The following is a 21,031-nucleotide window of genomic DNA, read 5'->3' on the forward strand; positions in this document are numbered from 1 at the left end:
TAAATATGACTGCTGTACCTATCTTCTGAGGGTTAAATGCAGCCACAACAAGCAACAATAGCCATGCCTTCCAATAGAGTGTGGATATTGCCAAATTTGGTGGTTGGTACCTTAAACAAGAGTAGTCATTTGTTACTTAAGTCTGTAAACAGTATGACCTATATGTGTTCTTAAAAGCCATTAAGGATAAGTGACATACCCAGCAGGCAGTTGAATGTTCTCTGGGTGGTGGTATGTACACAGATTCAGAACAGCATCAATGAGCTGGATCCTCTCCACTCTCAGGACCTCGAGATCTGCTTAACAAGAAACAGGCAGACAACTCAGCAGCACGCATCGTGCCAAGAAAACTATAACAATGAAAATAGTCTTTCCTTTGTTCCTAACATTACTTAGCAGACGTAAAAAACATAAAAGTTGCCCCTTGAAATATTTATGGCAGCTCATTAAAGAGAGGCACAAGTGTTTAACAAATCTACAAACATTCGACTAGAGTTTATCATAAATAACTTTAACAGCAGTCATAAACATTTACAACCAAAATGGATCTTCCACAAACCATCTGACTGAACTCCGGCAGCTCTCTTAACCAGGTGATCAGCAAGCTCCATTGCGTCTGCCGGGCCCAGAGGCAAATCACGTGACAGCCCGATCACCAGAATACGCATCAGAGTGTCCTCCAAAAGAGGAACTTCAGAACAAAGGCGAAGGAAGAAACTGAGGAATGAAAAGAAAAGGTCCATAAAGTTACAGAAGCTAAAAAAAATTAAGAAATAACAAAAAGCAAATTATGTGCAACTATTTCAGGGTTGCTCACTTTCTGTCGCTCTCCGGAGGCCAGTTGTCCCACTTGTAATATGTCTCAGGCTGCTCTGTGAAAAGCACTTTGTGAAGGCTGCAGACATGAAGCAGATAAATGATTTATAAAGCAGCAAAAATATTTCCACGTGGACAATCGACACATCTGCTACGGATACTGACCAGTGAACGTAGTCTTTTGCACCAAGTTTGCTGATGGTAGGAACAACAGTGTGAAGCCACCACACAGCATCTCTCTGGATGGCAGCAATCTGATTCTGAAAGGACCTCAGGACCTCAAGATCTGAAACAAACCAGACACATGTTTAACCCAAGCCAAGTCGAGCTACTTTAAATACAGCAGAAGGACAAATAGACAGAACGCACTCTTCTTCTCTCCTTTGTCCCATGCAATGCCTGCTTCCTTGACCTGAGCGGTGATGCCCAACATCATAGAAACAGTGAGTAAATCTGTCACCTGGATGACAAATCGCTCCTATGGGAGAAATAACCAAGTTTAAATGCATGAACGAAACAGCTTCAACAAAGTAGGCCTGCTGAATTTTCATATCCACTGACTTTAAACTCCATGTCAACATAGCTGGCCTCTTTTCTCTCCTGCATCAAACCAAAGCAAAAGGACTGAAAGTTGATCTCATGCTTAGTCTGTTTGATGATTTCTCTGAGCAAAGCTCTTGAGGCACGAAGGTAATCATCTTTATTGGTTAACAGGTCCTGGAACACCATTGCCAAGAACTGCCGAGACAAAGATAAAATTAAATGCAGAGTTTATTAAAAAATAATTTCATTTCTGTTGAAATTTTTCCAAACGATCTAGTTTTACCTTTGGAGCTTGCTCTGGGCTGTGCTGCAGCACTGTATGGAGGACTTGCATGTTGTTGGGATTCCGGGCATTGGACAGCTCATTAAAGATGACGAGCTTCACCATAGTTCCCAGGTTGTCTCTGTGTGCATTTAGTAGCTCCCTGCAAAGATATACCCAAAGCTCCGGTTAGTGCGAATTACTGACTGTGATGACAAAATAGATGTGTGACAATAAGAACAACTTTACAGACCTGACACACAGCATGTAATGATTAAGAAGAACTTTGGGTTTGAGTCGGATCTTGATCAGGTTGGAGATAACCTCCATGTCATCTGCTCCGTGGGTGTTGCAGTTCATGCACAAAGACATCAGGAGGTCCTGAGCTGGGCGAGTCAACTGCAACCACAGAAAAACGTAAGCTAATGCTTAGTCGCCTACTTTTAATGTATTGCAATAGCTGTATCTTTAGAGGCCACATTTCACCTTTTATTTACACAAATCCTGCAACATATTATTAGTACAACTATATAACACTATGGATTTATTTAACACAGCTGTCAGTATCAAGGGTTTCACCTTTGGGTTCTGGAGCCACATCTCCAGCCTTTGCACCGCCATGAGTCTTGCCTCTTTGTAGCCACATGTGGCTGTGAGCAGACGCAACAGATTTCGGGACACATTGTCCATCGGCTGCCTGCGGTTCAACTGATCCCTGAGGACATCAAGCACATAGTCCTCCACACTCTCTGCAAGTTCGTCATACCTACAGGTTTCCAGTGAATAAGAACAATAAACACAAAATGATCAAGGAGCTCAGTGCATTGTTTCAATCATTTTTCATTGTTCAATTGTGAAAATTTTACCGCGTTACCTATATATGCTGTAAATCTGAACACACAGACTGTACGCTATGGCCGTCACATTTATGTTGGTAGCTTTCATACCTTGGCATAACCTGCCCTTCATCCTCAGGGCTGAGTTTCTCCTCAGCTATCAGCAACTCAGTCTGGCTGTCATCCTCATCTGGGGTTGATGGATGAGGGCTGCTACCTAAAGATCAAAAGCAGCATGACCAATCAGCACTTGTTTCTGACATCAGTAGTCCTGACTTACAGAAACCTGAATGTACCATACCTGCACTCAGATCTCCAGCAGAGCGGCCCGTATCAGCCTGGAGCAGCATACTCTTTGGGGGCATTTTTGTTCCAAAAGCAGTCTGAATGTTGTCAACAAAATTCTTACAGTGAGAGCTGTCCACCCAGATTCTTTCACCCAGAGAGTCCTCAATGTAAACCTGAAAGTATATGTCAGAAGGACAAATTATAAGAAGAGCTCATGCATGACAGAAATGTGTTTGAATTTTGTGGGTGTTCTCACTTTGACAAATATCTCTGGCCAGTTCTCATCCTCCTCGTATGCTGCCATCAGCAGATTGCATGCCAGAACAGAGACCAGGCTGTTGCCTTTTGCTTTAAAGTTGATAGAAGCATCCCTACGCAGGAGGCTGCACAAGGCCTAGTGACACAAGTGTAACACATGGAAAGTAACAAAGATTTTGTCAAATCAGTGAGGTTCACTTGGCGAAATATTGCAATGCTGATATACATTATTCATCTGTGTATATGTACTGAAGAATAACTGTGTTAAAATAATTACCTCAATAATTCCCTCAGTTGCAAAAACATTGGGCTTGATTTTGGCCAGAAACATGAGGCTAAGGTAGAGTGTGATGTCGGGCTTGGCTCTGTTCATCTTGAGCTGTTTCACTGCTCCACACAGCAATCCCTCAATGCGATCGTCATTTCCTTCTGATTCAGCAGCTTCAATCTCGTCCAACAGCACTGCTGGAGAAACTGCCACAGAGAAACATATTTTTTTACTTTCCTTGTCAGTTGTCACCTGAAGATTTTCTGACATTCCTATCTCAAATTTTACAACACTTCAGAAATGCACAGGCTTCAAAGTTACCTTCAATAGGTACTACTGATGGCTCCTTTATTGAGGGCGATATAGCCCTCTTGTCCACTGCAGCAACATCAGCGAGACGTCCAAGGGCACTGACAGGAGGGGTGGTGGATAGTTTGGGCCGCTTAGTTAGGTTGGCTAGCCCTGATGAGGATGGCAGAGTGGAGGAAGTCTCTCTCTTGCGGTCAGCAGGTAAATTTGTAGAGGTTGCCTTCAGGAGGACAGCAGGGGCTTTTGGCTCTCCTCCCTGGCTCTTAGAGCCCAGAGCAATAAAATCTCCTGTAGGGGGATGGCCTGCAAAAATGCAGATGTTACAATTTTAGTTTCTCGTGCCTAGGTGCTATTCAACATGGAACACACAGCTAAGATTGGATTTGGTTGCACAAGTAGTCCGACCTGATGGTTTCGCTGCACTGGGGCGCCTAAGAGTTGTAGGCTTTGGACGATTCATATTTACTGGTAGGAACAATTACAATCAAAGTAGAGCGGGAGACATGTATGTGTCATATGTGTAGCCTGTGTAAAACAAAACAATAAATAAACATGAGGTTAGTAACAACAGAAAAGTTAAAAACCAGTAATAAATAGCAGTTTAAATCGCTCTAAATCTCTACAGCTAGTAAATCAAAGCATAAGAAGACTAGCAAGAAGGATGCGTTCAATGCCGCTTAGCACTATAAAGGTTATTAATTACATGTTTACAACACACAAGACAAAAAATGCTAGGCTAACAACGAAAACTATGGCTAATATGACTACTAGCACGACGTTAAACGTTAACACTGACAACTAACAGGCGTTAGGTTTCATTTAATTTAAATCAACCGTAATTCGTTTAATTAATATGCTCAATAAAAGTCATACTGATATGATACCTGGACGATATACTTCACACAAAAAAGTCATTCACCGCCTCAAAGCTATCAGACAGACAGAGCCGTGGTGGCTTCTTTTTCTCGACTGAAATTACTCGATAATACCAACAAGTAACAAGTAACAAGCGCCACCAAGCGCCAGGGAGGATCATGTACATCTACTTTGAGCGTCACCTCCGTATACGAACTTGCTCTCTTCTCTCAACTTTTTATTATTAAGGCATTTCCAATCAGTTCAAAGTAAAATAGTTCGTCGTATCCTTAAATGTCTATGCAGCAAACATTTGTGTGTAATTACTTTTACAGATTAAAATGGTTAACTCTTCCAATCATGGTGGTATTTTTATCTTTAACCCTCATCTGTAATATTTACGACAGAACTGCGCCATCACAGTTTTATGATTTTATTCCCCAGCTTCAGTACCAGTAGACGTGGTTTACAATATGTAAAAAAAGTTAAAAATCTAATAATAAAAACTATATATGTTTAGCCAGTTTTATTTGCGGGGAAAAACTTATCATTTAATCACATCTGCCTTGGTAGACATGACAAATCTTCTCCTATAACTTTGTTTAAAACTTTGTAACAAGTTTTTTTTAACCGGAAGTCGTATTATGTCATTGTTCCTGTAAGCTGACGAGCCAGCGGTGATCGTCAGAGGGCGTCCTTATACAAAATAACGACATTATAGATTCATAATACATAACTGTTTCCATTTACTGTTGATATAGCATAGATAATGTGTGTATAATGCTGTCACAGTACTATCTATGCTAATGTAATACACGTTAAAGGAAACGTGCTGTACACCACAGGGTTTGCACCATCACAGCAGACGAACGTGTATATTTGTGTGTACTGTCATTGGTCAATACTTAATTTAAAACATCTTCCGGTCACCTCCAAAATAAAAAAAACTTTTTTTTTCTTTTTTTTCTTTTTTTTTTTTAAGCGAAGTAATTACGCGATATTACCAATTGGGGGCGCTAAAGATTCACACATTTTTCTTCTCCCTTTAGTGTTAATAACATGAAAATAAAAATAAACAAGAATGTGTTGATAAAAATGTTTTTGTATCAAAATTACTGATGTTAACATCAGTTAACATCAGTAATTTTGTGAAAAATAAATATGTGTTAATTGAAATAGTTTATGGTAAAATTAAGTTGAAATCAGTGTCACATAAAGAGACAGAAATAATATTTTACTACTCTCTACAGTATTTAAGTATATTTATATTTAAATATGTCACTTTTTTCAATAGAATCTCCAAAATCTTTTTCTATTGGAGAAAAATATGAGAATAACAGCAATGTTTTATACTTTGACTCAGCTTTTTGATTAGGTCTTTTTCTAAAATCCCAAGTGAAAGATGAAGAAATGGCCAGCAGATGTCATCACTCTAACTTTATCAAATGCTGCAAAACCGTGAATCATTTTAAGCATAGTTACTGGCATTTGCTTAATGGGTTTCAGTCAGTGCCTTGCAAAGCTTTTTCATCATCACTTGTGCCAGAGTCTGCAGATATTTTGCCATCTCATAATCATAGTCATCATTATTTCTGCACACTGTTCCTCACTACAGCTTTAGACTGGTCGAGCTTGAAAAAAATACCCCTCTTCTTTCCCATTTAACCTTCATTTTTTAGTCTCCTTTGTGTTCCCTTGTGAAGTCGGAGGACAAAAAGGCAAGCATTGCATTTGAACTGTGAGTTTTAAGCGCTTTATTCTGAATTAAGAGACAAGATAGCTCTCATCACTTCATTTGATTCACATCATGCGTTTAATTACTTTCATCCTTTGTGAAAATTAATTGAAAAAAATTAAACCCAAGCAAAACTTTGGCTGCTTTTAAGCTTAATAAAAGAACTGCATTTCGCTTTCAAAAACACCGCAGCCAAAGGTCTGGAATGAGATGCAGGTCAATCAGCTATTCTACTAAAATATGAAGATTAAATATTCTTCTGTGGAGGGATGCAGGTGCTTTTTTGCCCCCTTTAGCAGAAATGACCTTTTTTAAGAGTTTTTACATAATTGCTTACTATCTGGCACTGGCTGGTTGAAATTTTTTAACCACTCCTCTATGCAAAATTCCTTCAGTTGCCAGATGACCTTAGGCAGGAGGGTTTTCAAACAGCAGTTCCTCTATCAAATCCTTTTTGAACTCTGGGCTTTAAGGACATTCAATCACCTTACAGTTCTTCCTTTTGAGTTATTCCAGGGTGGACTGAAGGTTAATTATTGCCTTGTTGAAATGTCCCTTTCTGATTCACTTTTCAGACAGGTAGCCTCATATTATATTCCAATAATCTTAGTTATGATGCAGAATTTATAGTTCAATAAATGATCGCCCAGTCCCCCAAGAGAAGGGAGGCGACCCCAGACCTTCCCATTTCTGTCAGTTCTTCTTCTACTAAGCTCCCGGTATGACAAACATGTCTACTGTTACTTTAACCAAAAAGCTCTGCCTCTGATTTGTCTAGACAGAACAAATTATTCTAGAACTCCCAGCCTCAGCCTGTTGGCAAAATGTATTTTACTCTTAAATTTTTTGCTTCGAACATCAAAGTATTTTCCCTGCCACATCTTCAATACAGGGAACCATCTCTTTCTGATTGTCTAAACCTTTGCCTTGACAGTAACACTTGCATGAGCTACCAGCAGCTCCTCTAGTTAAAACTAGGGGTTTTGTCACTCTTGGGTTGGATTTGCTTTGGCAGCCGGTTCAGTAAAAACTGGCAGCCATCTAAAATCTACAGTTTTTACTGAGAGTGGAATCGTGGCTGCAAAAAATAATTTAAAAAAAATCTCTTGCTATATTCTTCTGGAGGTCTTAGAGAAAACTTAAGATTGTGGCATGATGATTTCAAAGAGAAGCAGCAAACTCTAGATCGGTTTAATTAAGACAGGCTCCACTTGTCACTTTGCAAGCGGAGGCTTATTTTATGCTAACAGTGACTAAACTTTTCTGAATATAAAGAATTAACAGTGTTCATTTTAAATGTGTTAATCTTCACTTCTTTTTTTTTCAAATTTACAGCTATCAGTAGCTTTAGGGGAAAAAAATGAGAGCATCAAAGTGTTACACTTTATAATGCCCATATTTAGTCCCGCCCATAGTCAGCAGCAGTGAACTGTTCATTCCTTAAGCATTGCTCAGCTGTGACAGGACTAAAAAAGAGAAATAACTCTGTCCTTCTCTCTGCTCTCTTGCTGTCTGCAAATCCCCAAACTCACTTTTTTGCCATTTAAAGCGTAAAAGAGAATCTTGGTATTAGACTTTAAACAGTCCACCAGTGTTTGCTCCAGCTAGTACTGCCATCACTACCACTGTAACCTCACCATGTTCATTTCCATGCTGCTCTAAGCTGCCAGCTGGTTACGTAAAGTGTTTTCATATGAAACACATTTTGGTGAAGTCAGTGGAATGTTCAGTAAATGCTCCAAATTAAATCTTGTGTCACATGTGAAGTCTACAAATGTACAAAAAAAAAAGCTGTTTTTTAGCTTTCGAAATTACGTACAGCTCAGACTGTGCCAGAGCTGGCTGTCTAATATGTCAGGTATTTTCAGCAAGTTGTGCCTGGACATTGTGGAAGGATCTAGTTGGGAGGAAAACAGGATTATTATTATTTTTAATGCAGTGTGAGTTAATTGGCTGTGAGTTTAAAGTATCCTATAAATATCTTAAAACCATTCTTCTGCTAACAAATCATTTGGAGTATTTGGAAGAAAAGGAATGATCCCCTTACAACAGTGGGCCTCTTTGTACCAGATCAGATTTCTTAGGAGTTCAGAAGTCTGAGTCAGAAAGAACCCAGATTAGTGAGTCAATGTTACTTCCTGTAATTCAAAACTGCCCGCAAGAACCCAGACCCCACAGCACGTCGATCTGACAAAAACCCCGGCAAGTCTGCCGCACATGGTTTTGCTGTTTTTGTTTTGTTTCACACGTCGGGTGTATTTCAGGTCATCCGCATACACTGCTGCCAGATGGACAGTAACAGAGGGTTATGCCATTGACTGAGCAGCTGGATGTCTGACTGGTGCAGAATATTCGCGGTGGTCCTGCAGAGACTCTCCAGTTTGATCTCTTTCTTTTCTCTGTCTGCACATTCTCTAGAAAACAAGCAATGCACCACACTTTTGTATTTACATTTTCTGCATTGTATCCCATCATCTTATTTCACTTAATATGTGATCCTGATTTACTCAAGCTCATCTTTAATACAGTCCAATAACAGTTATTCTAATAACTCATTTGTGTCTCATCTCATCTATAATCTGTGATGTGATGCAAGTAACCTGTACACAAAGAAGGTTACTCATTTGGTTTATTTGCTTTTTACTCGAAGCAGGTTCCAGCATAGATGAAAGTACGGAGCCAACCATCTTTAGTAAACAATTGATTCCATATGTGATTCGGGGGAAAAGGTTGAACTGTTGAGTCATTTGCCATAAATGATGACATTCATTTTAAATCTATCCCAGTCTGCTTGTCTGGCATAAAGCCAGAGTACCAAAAAAAAAAAAAAAATGTTCTAAGGAATTAGTCAGTTTTTCTGTAAGCAAGCTTTTGTGAATCGTATAAAGGACTACTCCTCTCTGACTCAGAATTGTCAGTGTCCAATGTTTTTGTCAAGTGCTTTGGAAAAACTGTAAATGTTAAACCATCCACCCACCAGAGAGAAGTCTGCACAGAAAGATCTCAGCGCACTGAATCGCCCAGCCAGAAGCCAACTCAGCATTTCTTCTTTATTTACTAATAAACTACAACTCATTCTTTATCTAAAGGTCACGCTTTTGTCATGGATCGGACATTGTGTCTGTGTGCCGCTCTGTTTCCTCATTCGCCTCACCACTTGCTAAAGATAGCACCATTAAACATCATGGAACAAAAAATGATTCAATAATGAAGCTGCTTTTGGCCTAAAATGGTCAAAGAAAAAAAAAGCTTCCCTGACGTCCTGACAGCATGTCCATGCTCAGATTTTGAAGAGATGTATGGTAAATGCACAATAACAGCTCAAGAGAGTATTTAACTGTTTGATATTCGTCATAGGTAGCCATAAACCAATAAATAACCACAAATGGCTGAGTATGCACTTTAATAAAACCAACCAAAATCTACATATTTGGATGGCTTTGGATCCAGATGTTCACTTCCCCATGGTTTTACTGCATTGTACAGCAAAAAAAAAAAAAGAAAAAAAGAAAAGAAAAGTTTTCAGCAATTTCAGCTGACCAGCTCAAAGTGTTTTCTAGTGTCAGCACACTGCATCTGACTATAACAGGCACCATAGTTCAAGTCAAAGCTGAGATCTTCTAATACCATATAGCTGCAGAGGAAAAGCCATACAAGTAGAGGCCATAAAAGGCTACTGACTTAACATATTTACATTCAGTACTTAATTACCCAGAATAACCTGTGACGCTATTGGCAGTAGTGCAGTCAAAATAAGAGAAATCCTGGGACTGCTGAGCTACTACATCACATACTTTCCTCAGGAATGGAATGCTGCTGCTGCTCCTCAAGTCTGAGGGAGGAGGTCGCTGTTTTCCCTCACTCAAAGGTATTTTTTGAATACCTTGTAGTGGAGAGCTGACTCAAAAATATAGGAGTAGGAGGAGAAGAAGGAGGAGGGGGTGGTGAACATACTTAGAGAGCAACAGGTTTATGACTTCCTTTAGAAATCTGAAGTTTTTCTTGGCTAATGCTGGCAACGTGAGCTGACTTTGTGCAGATTAGTTTTGTAAAGTAAGCAAAAGCAGTCGCCAGCAGTATCTGTCTTCTATTTATGGCCTCCCCCAGGCCTCCCCCCACCCCACCTCCCCAGACTGACGTCAGCACAAAGTTATTTTCATGAATGGAGGGGGCGGTCACGAGGAATCGGTGACGTGAGTGCTTGCGGAAGCAGAGCGTGGAATGTTGGTACATTGTTGTTGTTTTGTAGTTAATTTAGTACGAGGATACGCCGCTGCCCGTCTGTGCTGGACGCTTTTTACCAAGTTTGTCAACTTGCTTCACCGGTTGTCGAGGAAACATACTTTGACAGTTTTACACACTCCGGTCCACAGATATCTGAGTCCACAGAGGTGAGGTTGTATTTTTTTTTAATTATTTATTTTTTTCGGGAAGATGTTTTGACATTCCTTTCTAAATTACTCGAGTTCTCACGGTGACATAGTGGCGCACGCAAACAGGCTTGTGTTGTGCATCCTCTTCGTAGGATAAGTTTTGATCCCAGTTATGAAAGCTCATGTTGATTTCGTAGATTTGTTTCTTTCGGGCGGACACGTGTTGTGCTGGAGATACATAATACAGTGCTTCAAAAGTGGCGCAGACCTCCGAGCAGTCGCATATAGGAAGTTAGAAATTGTATGAAAATATGTAAAAGGGGGAAACAAACGTGTGTTTTGTCGCTTTCCTGCGATTTGAAATAGTTCTTTGAAAATAACAGCGGTGATTATGACACTGACTGAATGCGGTCCCTTTAAAAAAAATTATAGCTAATAATTTTTATAAACTGTATAACGAGCGAGGAGACGTTTTCGACCAGCATTGTGGGAGGGAAGAAAAATAAGACGATAAAAATCACACTATTTCTTCGCACTTCTCATTAAAAGTAAAGCTAAAGTTACAGAATGTGTTACAAAATATGTTTATATACTATTACTAAGCATGCCTGAACCTCTAAGGTTTTAGATTATAACTTTTTCTAGAACGAAAAAAACCCAAACCCCAAAATTGCATTCCCCCCCCCCCCATGTGTGTTTATTTATAGCATTTCTGTGACTTGAATGAGATTTTCGGAAAATGGAAGTGAAATAAACTTTCTCACTTTCCTATTGAAACAAATCCATGTACAACATTTTTCACATCCTCCTTAATTTTCGCGCTCTTCCCCAGCTCATGGCAGCGAGGTTGATAGCGGGTGCTATAATGCAGAATACCAGCCTGCTTTTGACATTGGAATCGACACGTGGTCTGCATTTTTAGACATGTGGGACAAAGGGCACGATGTGGAGTGGAGGTAGACCACCGGGGTTGACTAGCCTACAAGAAACAGCAGAAGGAACCCATATTTCCACAAACGATGAATCACTTTAGAGACTTTATCTCATCGCTGTGTTTAGCTATAATTCCTGCTCTGCATAACTCTTAATGAATTGGGTAAAGATAAGAAAACCTTGAATTACAATGACTAATTGAATTTTTGACCATGGCTCTAAAATAACTCACAATGATCTTCTTTGCAGTCTTGTATGTCCACCTTTCAGTTTGCCCTTTGCCATTTACTTAAAAACTTGTGATTAATATATGGAAAATATTTGTCTGAGTAACTTGTTCCGCTTAGATGGTCACAGGTTGATGTCTTGAGGGGGGGCTTTATGATTCACTGTTGTTTCTGGTGGGTGCACACTGACTTTCAGTCTGAAGCAGTAGGAGCAGGGTGTGCTCCTGTCATGAGGTTAACATGTGGTTCAATCACCAAAGTGATGATATCTTTTTTGGATGGAGAAGTTACAGCAGCTGACTCATCATACCAGTATGGGACAGTGGGAGGGGGAGGGGGGGGGGAGAGAGAAATTCCCCTGAAGATGCAGCATATGGTCAAATTGTCTTCCCTTTGTTTCTCATTTTGCCGGACAGTGGTGATGGATGAAAGCAGTGCAGAATGCGAGACCGTTTTTGTGGTGGAGTATTGTGAAAGTGAAATGTTTGTGGTTAGCAATGCTATGACTCACACAGAACACGTTGGCTGTGATGTGTTTTGCTCCTCTTACTGGAAAAAAGATGTCAAGTTTTGATTACTGACTGTGGAAGCCAGTGATTTTTATTTGCAGCCGAACATGCCAACCAGAGTGGACACAGGCAATAAGAGGTGACTGTTTGAACAGGTCTGCCTTGCATCTGTCAAACGTGACTCCCTGGCAGTTATATAGCATTTGAGATTGTTCCCTCTGCCACTGGCAGCGACTTGTATCAAGTCATTTCTGTCAGAAAGACTGGATCTCAAACCACTGCTTTCACCTCATTATGGTCAGAGGTGTGGCAAGTGTCAGAGGTACTCCTGTAATTATATTGCCGGATTGTGTTGCTGGGAATTCTCTGTTGATTCCTGATGGAGCTGGATGCAACTCTTGATTCTGTTGTGATTCAAACTCAAATCAAATAATTCGAAACGTTTGCTCAACCTATCTGTCCTGAAAGAACATTATCGAAATCTTTAGGACTATTATTAGCAGTGACTGAATATTAATATGTCTTCTTTTATTCACTAATTATTAGTTATAATTAAAAAAAGGACCGATGTGTCCACTTTTCATTCTTTACATCGTTCTGAAAACCAGTGTCGATGACTGGGAGAATATCTTCTCACAGATATTCGGTGAGATCTCCTCCCTTTCCGCAAGAAAGTTCCGCTGGTCATGCCAACCATTTCTGAGGTTCTCTGTACTTTTCCTTCCTCTCCCTGAAACAACGGGATTTTCCAGGAAATGTCAGATCAGGAGGGTGTGATTCCCTGCTGCTGGTTGTCGCTTTTACCAGTAAACAGCATGACTCACTGCTCAGCTATGCTCTCCATTTCCTTCACATAATATCCCACCAAATGTGCTGCGCTGGAGAAAGAGCAGAGTGCTGCGTGCCTCAGTCTGTGAAGAAATCTCTCCACCCCCCTCCCCTTAGAAAAGTGCAAGAAATGCAAGCGCTTTCTCATGAAGACTAAAGTTGAATGTCAAGGGCAGCATTAAGTCTGCTTTGCGCTGAACCCCCTCCCCAACCTGCACAAAAAGAGAAGAAAAACAAAGAATCCAGACAAGCCAGCTCTGCATTTATTAGTGAAGTGTGAGCGCATAAGTCTTTGATACGCTGTTTATTTTAGGGGAAGGCTGGGCCCCACAGTTACCTGCTGTAACTGAACAGCAGCCATGAACTTGACCCGATCCCTGACTTCAAAAACAGTAAGCTATACTTTAACCACGAGGTATCGGTGAAGGAAAGGTACATACATTTATTTAACTGGCTTGGTCTCAGATGTGGAGCAAGGTTATAATGGATTTCTTGTCCCACAATTGTTTGCCTAGAGATGATTCTTTTTAAAATCACTGTTTTCTTGCTTCTGCTCTGGTTTACTTGCTTTTGAACTAGTTAAAAATATTCATAACATGCATCTGTACATCTTCAAAGAACACAGCAGGCAACATTGTGCTTTTTTCTCAAATCCCCCAGCAAACAAGCAGAGCCGTGAAATGTTTGTGCTTATAGTGGATAGACAGTGGAGCATTTACTCCAGTGAGTACTTATTTGGTTATCAGTCGTCAGAGGGGTGTCGTTAGGAATAAAACAGTATTGCTTGTTGTATATCAAAATGAGGGAAAGTGAATTTTTAAAAAAAATGAAGCACTTTGTTTACAATTTGTCCCTCAAAGGAACACAACAATAAGAAAGAAAGACTCCTGACTTCCACACGTAAGCATGCGCAGGCTGTTTTCCATTTATTTGGCCAAGTGACAGATGTGCGATACTTCAAAATTCCAGACATTTTGTGAAATTTGCAGCCATTGTTTTACAAGTGGGTTTGTCTCCACTCCACCCCCGTAGCTGAGCGCATTGCAGGATATATTCAGACTGCATGTTCCCTCTTCAGCGAAGGTTCGCCTGTGTGCATGTGAGGGTTTGCACATGTGTGTTCGCTCAGGAATGTGGTTTTGTTCTTTACCCGCCAACTGTGGCTTTTCTTTGAGGTAGCCTATTTTCCCAGACTCCTTTCCTTACTGTTATGAAGAAAAAAAAAAAAGCCTAACGTAAGTTGTTTTCTTGACTATAGTGAGAGGACGTGTTTTGTCTGTCTTCTCTGTGTGGTTGCTGGGGTTTGTTTTGTTCTCTGAGGAAACTTTGGTGTCTTAATCAAGAAAGCCGTGTCCCTGTGCAAGTTGCAAAAACATAAGCACATGCCTTAAGAATTTCAGGCAAACAATCTGGCATACTGGTTCAGACTGGGGACCTCTTGTATAAAGATCAGAGAGGCCCCAGTCCGCTTTTCCATGATTTTTTCAAGGAACATACCCAGGGACCCCCCTCTGACGCAATACCACTTAAATTAGACCGTTTAGGGCCAGCTTGCTTTTGAGGAATGTTTTATTTTAGTTCATCATCTTTATTTGATGCCTCTAAAATCTCAGTTATGTAATTCTTTGCAGCATGTTTTGCAGATAAATAAAGGACATCAGCGAGCACACCAGATGTTCCTTAAATCTCTAAACCGAAGTTTGTGTGGATTCTGTTTGTAGCTGTTCGCTCATTACACACATTTGCCATGTGTTTATTTTCCAAGTTAGGATTCTGACTTGATTTTCTATTTCAGGACAATGACTTAGTAATGTTTAAAAAACAAGAAGAAGAAAAAAGCATTTGTTTTTCTAAGTTTTCACTGCACTACTGGTCTGAGTTAGAATCCCCTAGAGGCCCTGTATTAACAGAAATATATATATCACACAATGAACAGTCACACCCACAGTATTTTCTTCCACGAATGCTTCAGCTAATAGGTCTGAAGAGAATATTTCCCCTCTTACTGAGGGTATCACTTATCGCATTGCTCCCTTTAAATTGTTTAGTTGGCAGAAATTTGTGTCAGCACTGCGGGCTAAATATATCCACGAGCGTTAAATAAGGGCATAGGGCAGCTCAGGAAAGCCCAATGTAAGAGGATCCAACCACAGAGAGACGGCACTAAATCGATAGACTACATTGTCTCCCAGCAAAAATACATCAGTGACTATAAAGGAAACTATTTCTCTGTGACACTCTATCTTTAGGAATTTTCCACATGCTGCCCTGTAAAGTTCAGCAGAACTATAAATGTTATACTGATGTGATGATTTGCTTTGATGAGGAGGCAGAATCCTGTAGACTGCTGCTCTGTAAATCCAGAGAGGTCAGATCAGAAGATAAATGATGGATTTAAGAGGAGAATTGAGGATTTTTGTACACAGGTTGCCTTGAAGTTAGCAGCACAAGTTAGTGCTGTTCTTTTTTTCTTTTGGTCTGTACTATGTATGGGCTGTGTTGCGGTTATGAATGAGACTTGTTTACCCTTTTGGTGACCATGTGACTCACACTCCCACGCCCATTTGCAGGGCGTTTCCATGGTATCTGTTGAGCATGGAACAGTGCACTCGTAGTCAAGCTGGTCTGTAGGTCTTGAAATGGAGCCTTTGGGGGATGTGTGCCTCTCACAGGATCGCAGCTCAGCGCTCTTGCTTTTTTTGGCCATGGCAGCAGTCTGGAAAGCATGTGGCTCACTGTAATGAGTACAGAGAGGCTTTTCTAAATACTGCCCTGGCAAAATCACTGAGGCAGAGAGCTTAAATGCAAAGTTCTGTGACGAGCAGGAGAGAGGTTGCCCGTTTCTAATTTTGCCTGGTCTAGTGAACTACATTGTCACGGCCCTCTTTTTAATATGTAAAGACAGACAAGCAACAGTGCTGACAATTAATAGAGTCATGCTGCCATCTGCTGGTATTTATGTCACTAACAAACAAACATGAGCACTGACATATGATGTAACCCTGGGATGTGACGTCTGTGCAGTAAACTTCTCGAGTATCACCACTGGGGGTGTCATTTCTGCTTATCTGTCATATCTGAAATGTCAAATAACATGCAAGTAAAAAATATCAGTATCTCATTTTTAAAATATAGTGCTTGAACTAAAATGCACTGTTTAAAATTCCTGTATGTTAACGCACTCTGCAGCAGAAGTAACCCGAGTAGTATAAACTAATGATATGTGCAAAGTAACACATGCTGTCCAGTCATTCTAGTAGAATAACTTCACTACCTCAATTGCTTCTAAATTGCCAACATAAGTAGCTGAGTAAATCTGCTTAATTGTAATTACTTTCGTCCATCAATAATATGTTCTGTTTCACTTACTTGAGGTCGTATGTTTTTTACTTTTCAGTGTCTTCTGTGAGATTCTGGTCATTTGTCTTCATGCAGGGAATGACGACTACTTTTAAGACGAGCAAAGCTTTAAAGGTAAGCATGAGAAGTTTGAAAAATGTTTTAGTGATTCACGCCTGCACACAGTTCTTCATGCACTGCTCGTGTCTTGCAGGTCAAGAAGGAGGTGGGTGAGAATGCCCCTGTGCTCAGCGATGATGAGTTGGTTGCCATGTCTGTGCGGGAGCTCAATCAGCACCTGCGTGGGCTCACCAAGGAGGATGTTGTGCGATTGAAGCAGCGACGGCGGACCCTGAAAAACCGCGGCTATGCCGCGAGCTGCCGCATCAAACGTGTTACCCAAAAGGAGGAGCTGGAGAGACAAAAGACCGAGCTGCAGCAGGAGGTGGACAAGCTGGCCCGTGAGAATGCCAGCATGAGATTGGAGTTGGATGCACTGCGAGCCAAGTATGAGGCTTTGCAGTGTTTCGCACGGACTGTGACCAGAGGGCCTCTCTCACCAGGCAAAGTTGCACCTACCAGCGTCATCACCATCGTCAAATCTACCAGCCAAAACAACTCCAGCCCATCCGCTTTCTCAACACCTTCCTAGTGTTGACAGGACTGGGCTCTCCTTTGCCTGCCTGGTCCTTCCTATTTCTGACCTGGTCTAAACCTACTCATCCCACACTGAGACGAGGCTCGGTAGTTAGACTGAGGGGTGGCCGGGGTGGCAAGCTCTATGTGATGTTATGCTGCATTCACAATTCTGTCTCCCTCTTTTTGTCTCTTTTACACAATCTACATTGTCTGTGCACTGTGCAAACCCCCTTCCTGACAACCAGCACCGGCAGGTTATCGGGCCTCTGTGACCCTACCTCCATGACTAATAGCAGAGATTTGCTTTTACTCAAATTTCAAGTATTTGACACGCCTTAATGTGGCAGCACATGGTCTGGGACACCTCTCATACTTTATGATGTAAAGAATAAAATACGAGAGGTTTAAAGTAACGCATATGAGACAGTATGGATACTTTTAAAGTCTTTGCCAAATCACATTTTCTTTGTATAAATATTAATGAGCCTGTGTCTGTTGCCTTGAACAGTTCTACATGTGATCTATGCAATATCTCACATGTATTTTAACACAGAGGTGATATCTTTCCACTGTGAGGTCAAATGGATACTTCTTCAAGGCCACAGTTATCAGATGCCTTTGAAAGCTAGCCAAACGCGGCACCGGAAACTTATATGCTTAGCACTTTTAGGAGGTGCTAAGCAGTAAAGTCACTTGACTAAGTGTTTGAGTAACATGAAAACTTATGTAGAAATGGTTCTGAGGGATCTTTGCATTATACTGTTGACAACTGACCAATGTTTAGCTAAAAAGCTATACTAGCCTTTTAACCATGATACCTATATAAGTAACTTATTTAGAAAGCAATACCAGTACAGTTCAGAGAAGTTTGAATGATGCAGCTAAAAGTGATCTAATCTGGCAGTTTTGAAGAAACACCTTAAATTAATATTTGGAAAGAGTTAAAATCACCCATTACGATAGAATTTGTCTTTGTCGGACTGGACTGTGTTTCCTTGTACAATATTCTGAAAAGTGCCATTTGTGCCTTCATTCCTCCTACTGGCAACTGAGAAAAGACATGTCTGAGTACCGTCAGATTTCAGAAGGGGTTCCGATCTCTCTTGTCAACTACATTCTAGTTGACAGATAGCTGAAAAGTACTGTTATGTTATGTTGTCAAAGACAGTGTAGGCAGTTGGAGCTGTTGCATGTGATTGCATTTGTGTGTGGCCCCTTGACTCAGAAGTTTCTTGATATATATTGTAGAAAATTTTTTAAATTCTGTTTAAATGGTAAACTTGGTCAGATTAAATTGCAAAACTGGAAAGTGATTAAGGAACATGCGTTTGACAATGGTGTCTTTCATCAAATAGCACTTAGAGAAGACTGTTAAGATACAGTGAGCAGAAAAAAAAAAAATCACAGGGCCACTTGTTTAAAGAAGGAAGTTACGCTTGCATTTCTGCAGTTACTGGAGCTTAACTAGGTGAAAACACAATGTGGTCGGACCACTTACAGGAAAGTTGTGCCGAATGTAACTAATGATAGTGAACTACTACTATCTGCTGAGGCACTTACTGAGTGGTGTTTAATCTCTTTTCTTTGTATGCAACTCTTGGTAGGTAATCCATATTGGATATAATAATAAGAGCAGACCTTTTAAGTATGATGCAATTCAAGTTGCTTACTGTATATTACAGACTAGAGACGGCAAAGCTCCCACCGCTTCTGTTGTCCCTTAGATTGAGAACTCCGTCCAAATAGAAATCATTCCTAATACTGGGTCACAAGAAGTGCTGCTGCCGGTGTTGGTATTTCCGAAACAGTAACCAGCTACTTTTCTTTTGACACGCTCTTCTACAAGAGAACTCCTGACGCCCGTCTCTAGAAACTGTGGTGTCAAGATAACTAAATGCAGTAAAGGCCTTGCTCTCATTGTACATTTTGTAATACCGTATTTAAATATGAAATTCACTTGAAATCGAGCTGTTCTTACCGAGAATCCATTCCCAATTTGGAGTGAAGTCAATAGATTGTTCATGTCAGGATTTTCTCTTGGCTAAGAGGACATGACTGTTCTTCCCCTGTTCCATAGCTGCAAAGAACAGTATGGGGAACTTTGCTGCTGTACAACCTGCTGTGATTTATAAGCAGGGGCATTGCTGTGTTCTTACTCTCATTTTGTATTTTTCATTTGGTTTGTGTCAATACAGCCCATATTCTTTTTTTCCTGATACTTAGTTTTATAAGCATATACATTATATAAATATACATTATATAGTACATATTTTTCTATATTTATGTCTTTTACTATGCTGGGAGTGGTGTGATTATGTAATCGGTCTTTGAAGTCTAATTATATGAATGCTGAACTTTTCTCTTAAAAAGAAAAAAAAAGGAAAAAAAATAGTATTCAAATTTACAACGAGAGAACTGTTTTCGTAACTTAAGTTTTGTGAGTATTTATGGCCCAAGAATAGTTCTTCTCAGCATATTCACAATGTATCTAATGCACGACTTGGACAGTAACTAGGGTTACATGCAGGCTGCAGATGACCTTCTGTAGAAGCTATCATATTTTGTCATGTCAAATTTGATCATTTCGAGTGTAACACGAAACACTGCCTAATATCAAAAGTGCCTAATTTCAACCAAGTGTTTAGTTTGCAAAATAGGCTTTTGGGCAGCGTTAACTGAGGAATTATTAAGAATATTGCAAATAGAATATGAGGAAAATTTGCTCTTAAAACAGATCAACCTGCATGCAAACCTAGTCCGCCCCTGCAGCCACTAAACCTGGTATACTTTTCTAAATATGTCAAGCCAGAAATTTCAGTGACTGCAATGCTTTTGTAACTGCTTAACAAAAAACAAAACAAAAAGAACCCCAAAGCTCTTTTACGACTGTTCACCCAGGCCTCTTACAGATAAGGAATGTGTCAAGCCTTGGACAAATGAGTACATATTACCTGTTTACATAACTTATTTCTTGAGCACATTCACCTAAAAGGCTTTGTGGCTAAAAGCATTTTCTGCATAGCATTACAGTGACCTCTTGTGGTTTAGTTTCCAAGCAAAACTAAGCTACATCAGGGTTTCTTTAATTTTAGCACTTATTACTGTATTTGAGTCTGAGGTGAATACTTTTTTATGAGCACACCTAAATAATAATTACCTGAAAAAAAAAAAACAGTTTCAAATTTTAAAGTATATATTTATGTACAGTGCCTAAATAAGGACAAACCTTCCTCTGGGTGAATTAAGTTCTACATTTCAGTATGACCTAGCAGAGAGTTTATTCATGCTCTTTTCTTAAGCTACCCAAAAAAGTCTAGTAGACACACAAGTTTAAAGAAGGTTAAAGATGTAGATACATTAATGTAGACATGTTTATAGGGGAAAATAAAAAAAACCCTCCTGCCATGGGTGAATACAAACCTTGGTTTGATCAGCTTTCTTTCTACATCGAAGTAAACCGCAGTTAATACCAAGGAGCAGTAATAGAACAGATCTTTTTTTAAATCTTTCATACAATAATTATAGCAAATGCATGTACAGAAATGTGCATGCTTGTATATCTTGAGTAAGTGTTCGAGGTGATCAGCCGTCTTTGATTAAATAAGCTTCAACACACAAGCTTTGCCAGTCCTACAAGCTATAGTATTTAACTTTAGCCATGTAGAAAGTCAGTTTTAATATTGTAAGAGTGGAGCATGTGTACAGATTAGGTGTGGCTAAAATTATGGATAAAATACATTGAATGTTAGTTTAACAGCAGCAACTTCTGCGTTTGTGAGTTTGAGATAAATGTCTCGAGGCTTAGAGTGACTGTCAAATAGCAGTAAAAAGGCAGCATAAATTGAGTATGTACCATTCATGACTTGTCATTACTCTGCTCATATATTTTATATTTATTTCAATGATTTGTGTAATTTTATTAAAAAGAAAAAACACCTAAATTATTTTTTACATTCATTTACATGTTTTCTTAATGAACTACCCTCATGTACAAATAAAATCTATGTTGTTTC

The 21,031-nt window shown here is 39.9% G+C and overlaps 2 protein-coding genes across 8 annotated transcripts in view; one reads left to right on the top strand and one right to left on the bottom strand.

The window, feature by feature from the left end:
* ints1 (integrator complex subunit 1) overlaps nucleotides 1-16,903 on the bottom strand; it is a 31,068-nt gene extending 14,165 nt beyond the window's left edge. Inside the window, exons 1-17 of one of the 6 annotated variants that reach the window (XM_085351750.1) lie at nucleotides 16,410-16,903; nucleotides 15,567-15,775; nucleotides 3,593-3,883; nucleotides 3,281-3,477; nucleotides 3,002-3,139; nucleotides 2,759-2,918; nucleotides 2,569-2,674; nucleotides 2,201-2,387; nucleotides 1,875-2,020; nucleotides 1,643-1,784; nucleotides 1,378-1,554; nucleotides 1,186-1,294; nucleotides 982-1,102; nucleotides 818-895; nucleotides 560-717; nucleotides 200-296; nucleotides 19-110 (exon numbers count right to left, since the gene is read on the bottom strand). In XM_085351750.1, coding sequence (XP_085207876.1) covers nucleotides 19-110; nucleotides 200-296; nucleotides 560-717; nucleotides 818-895; nucleotides 982-1,102; nucleotides 1,186-1,294; nucleotides 1,378-1,554; nucleotides 1,643-1,784; nucleotides 1,875-2,020; nucleotides 2,201-2,387; nucleotides 2,569-2,674; nucleotides 2,759-2,918; nucleotides 3,002-3,139; nucleotides 3,281-3,477; nucleotides 3,593-3,883; nucleotides 15,567-15,747 — 2,380 coding nt within the window. In that variant the 5' untranslated portion in view covers nucleotides 15,748-15,775; nucleotides 16,410-16,903. Of the gene's footprint in view, nucleotides 1-18; nucleotides 111-199; nucleotides 300-559; nucleotides 718-817; nucleotides 896-981; nucleotides 1,103-1,185; nucleotides 1,295-1,377; nucleotides 1,555-1,642; nucleotides 1,785-1,874; nucleotides 2,021-2,200; nucleotides 2,388-2,568; nucleotides 2,675-2,758; nucleotides 2,919-3,001; nucleotides 3,140-3,280; nucleotides 3,478-3,592; nucleotides 3,884-3,985; nucleotides 4,106-4,464; nucleotides 4,545-15,566; nucleotides 15,776-16,409 lie in introns of those variants that run through there. The other 5 variants (XM_085351749.1, XM_085351752.1, XM_085351755.1 and 2 more) reach the window with 5 other exon arrangements.
* mafk (MAF bZIP transcription factor K) lies at nucleotides 10,404-21,012 on the top strand. 2 transcript variants are annotated; one of them, XM_085351757.1, is made up of 3 exons: nucleotides 10,404-10,561; nucleotides 16,438-16,514; nucleotides 16,594-21,012. In XM_085351757.1, the coding sequence occupies exons 2-3, from the start codon at nucleotides 16,470-16,472 to the stop codon at nucleotides 17,029-17,031; spliced, it is 483 nt and encodes a 160-aa protein (XP_085207883.1). In that variant the 5' UTR covers nucleotides 10,404-10,561; nucleotides 16,438-16,469; the 3' UTR covers nucleotides 17,032-21,012. The 2 variants fall into 2 exon arrangements, with proteins under 2 accessions (XP_085207883.1, XP_085207882.1); XM_085351756.1 differs by having other exon boundaries at nucleotides 10,404-16,514.
* The last annotated feature ends 19 nt before the right edge of the window (nucleotides 21,013-21,031 follow it).

The sequence above is a fragment of the Diplotaxodon limnothrissa genome, linkage group LG4 (genome assembly GCF_057381915.1).
Source record: "Diplotaxodon limnothrissa isolate DT_005_m linkage group LG4, D_limnothrissa_male_GT1.1, whole genome shotgun sequence".
Classification (NCBI taxonomy): Eukaryota; Metazoa; Chordata; class Actinopteri; order Cichliformes; family Cichlidae; genus Diplotaxodon; species Diplotaxodon limnothrissa.

Bases quoted from the DNA above. Each gene is read 5' to 3' on its own strand.
- mafk (XM_085351756.1), top strand. From the start codon at position 16,392: ATGTTCTGTTTCACTTACTTGAGGTCGTATGTTTTTTACTTTTCAGTG. The intron at 16,515-16,593 runs GTAAGCATGAGA...CGTGTCTTGCAG, and splicing joins AGACGAGCAAAGCTTTAAAG to GTCAAGAAGGAGGTGGGTGA.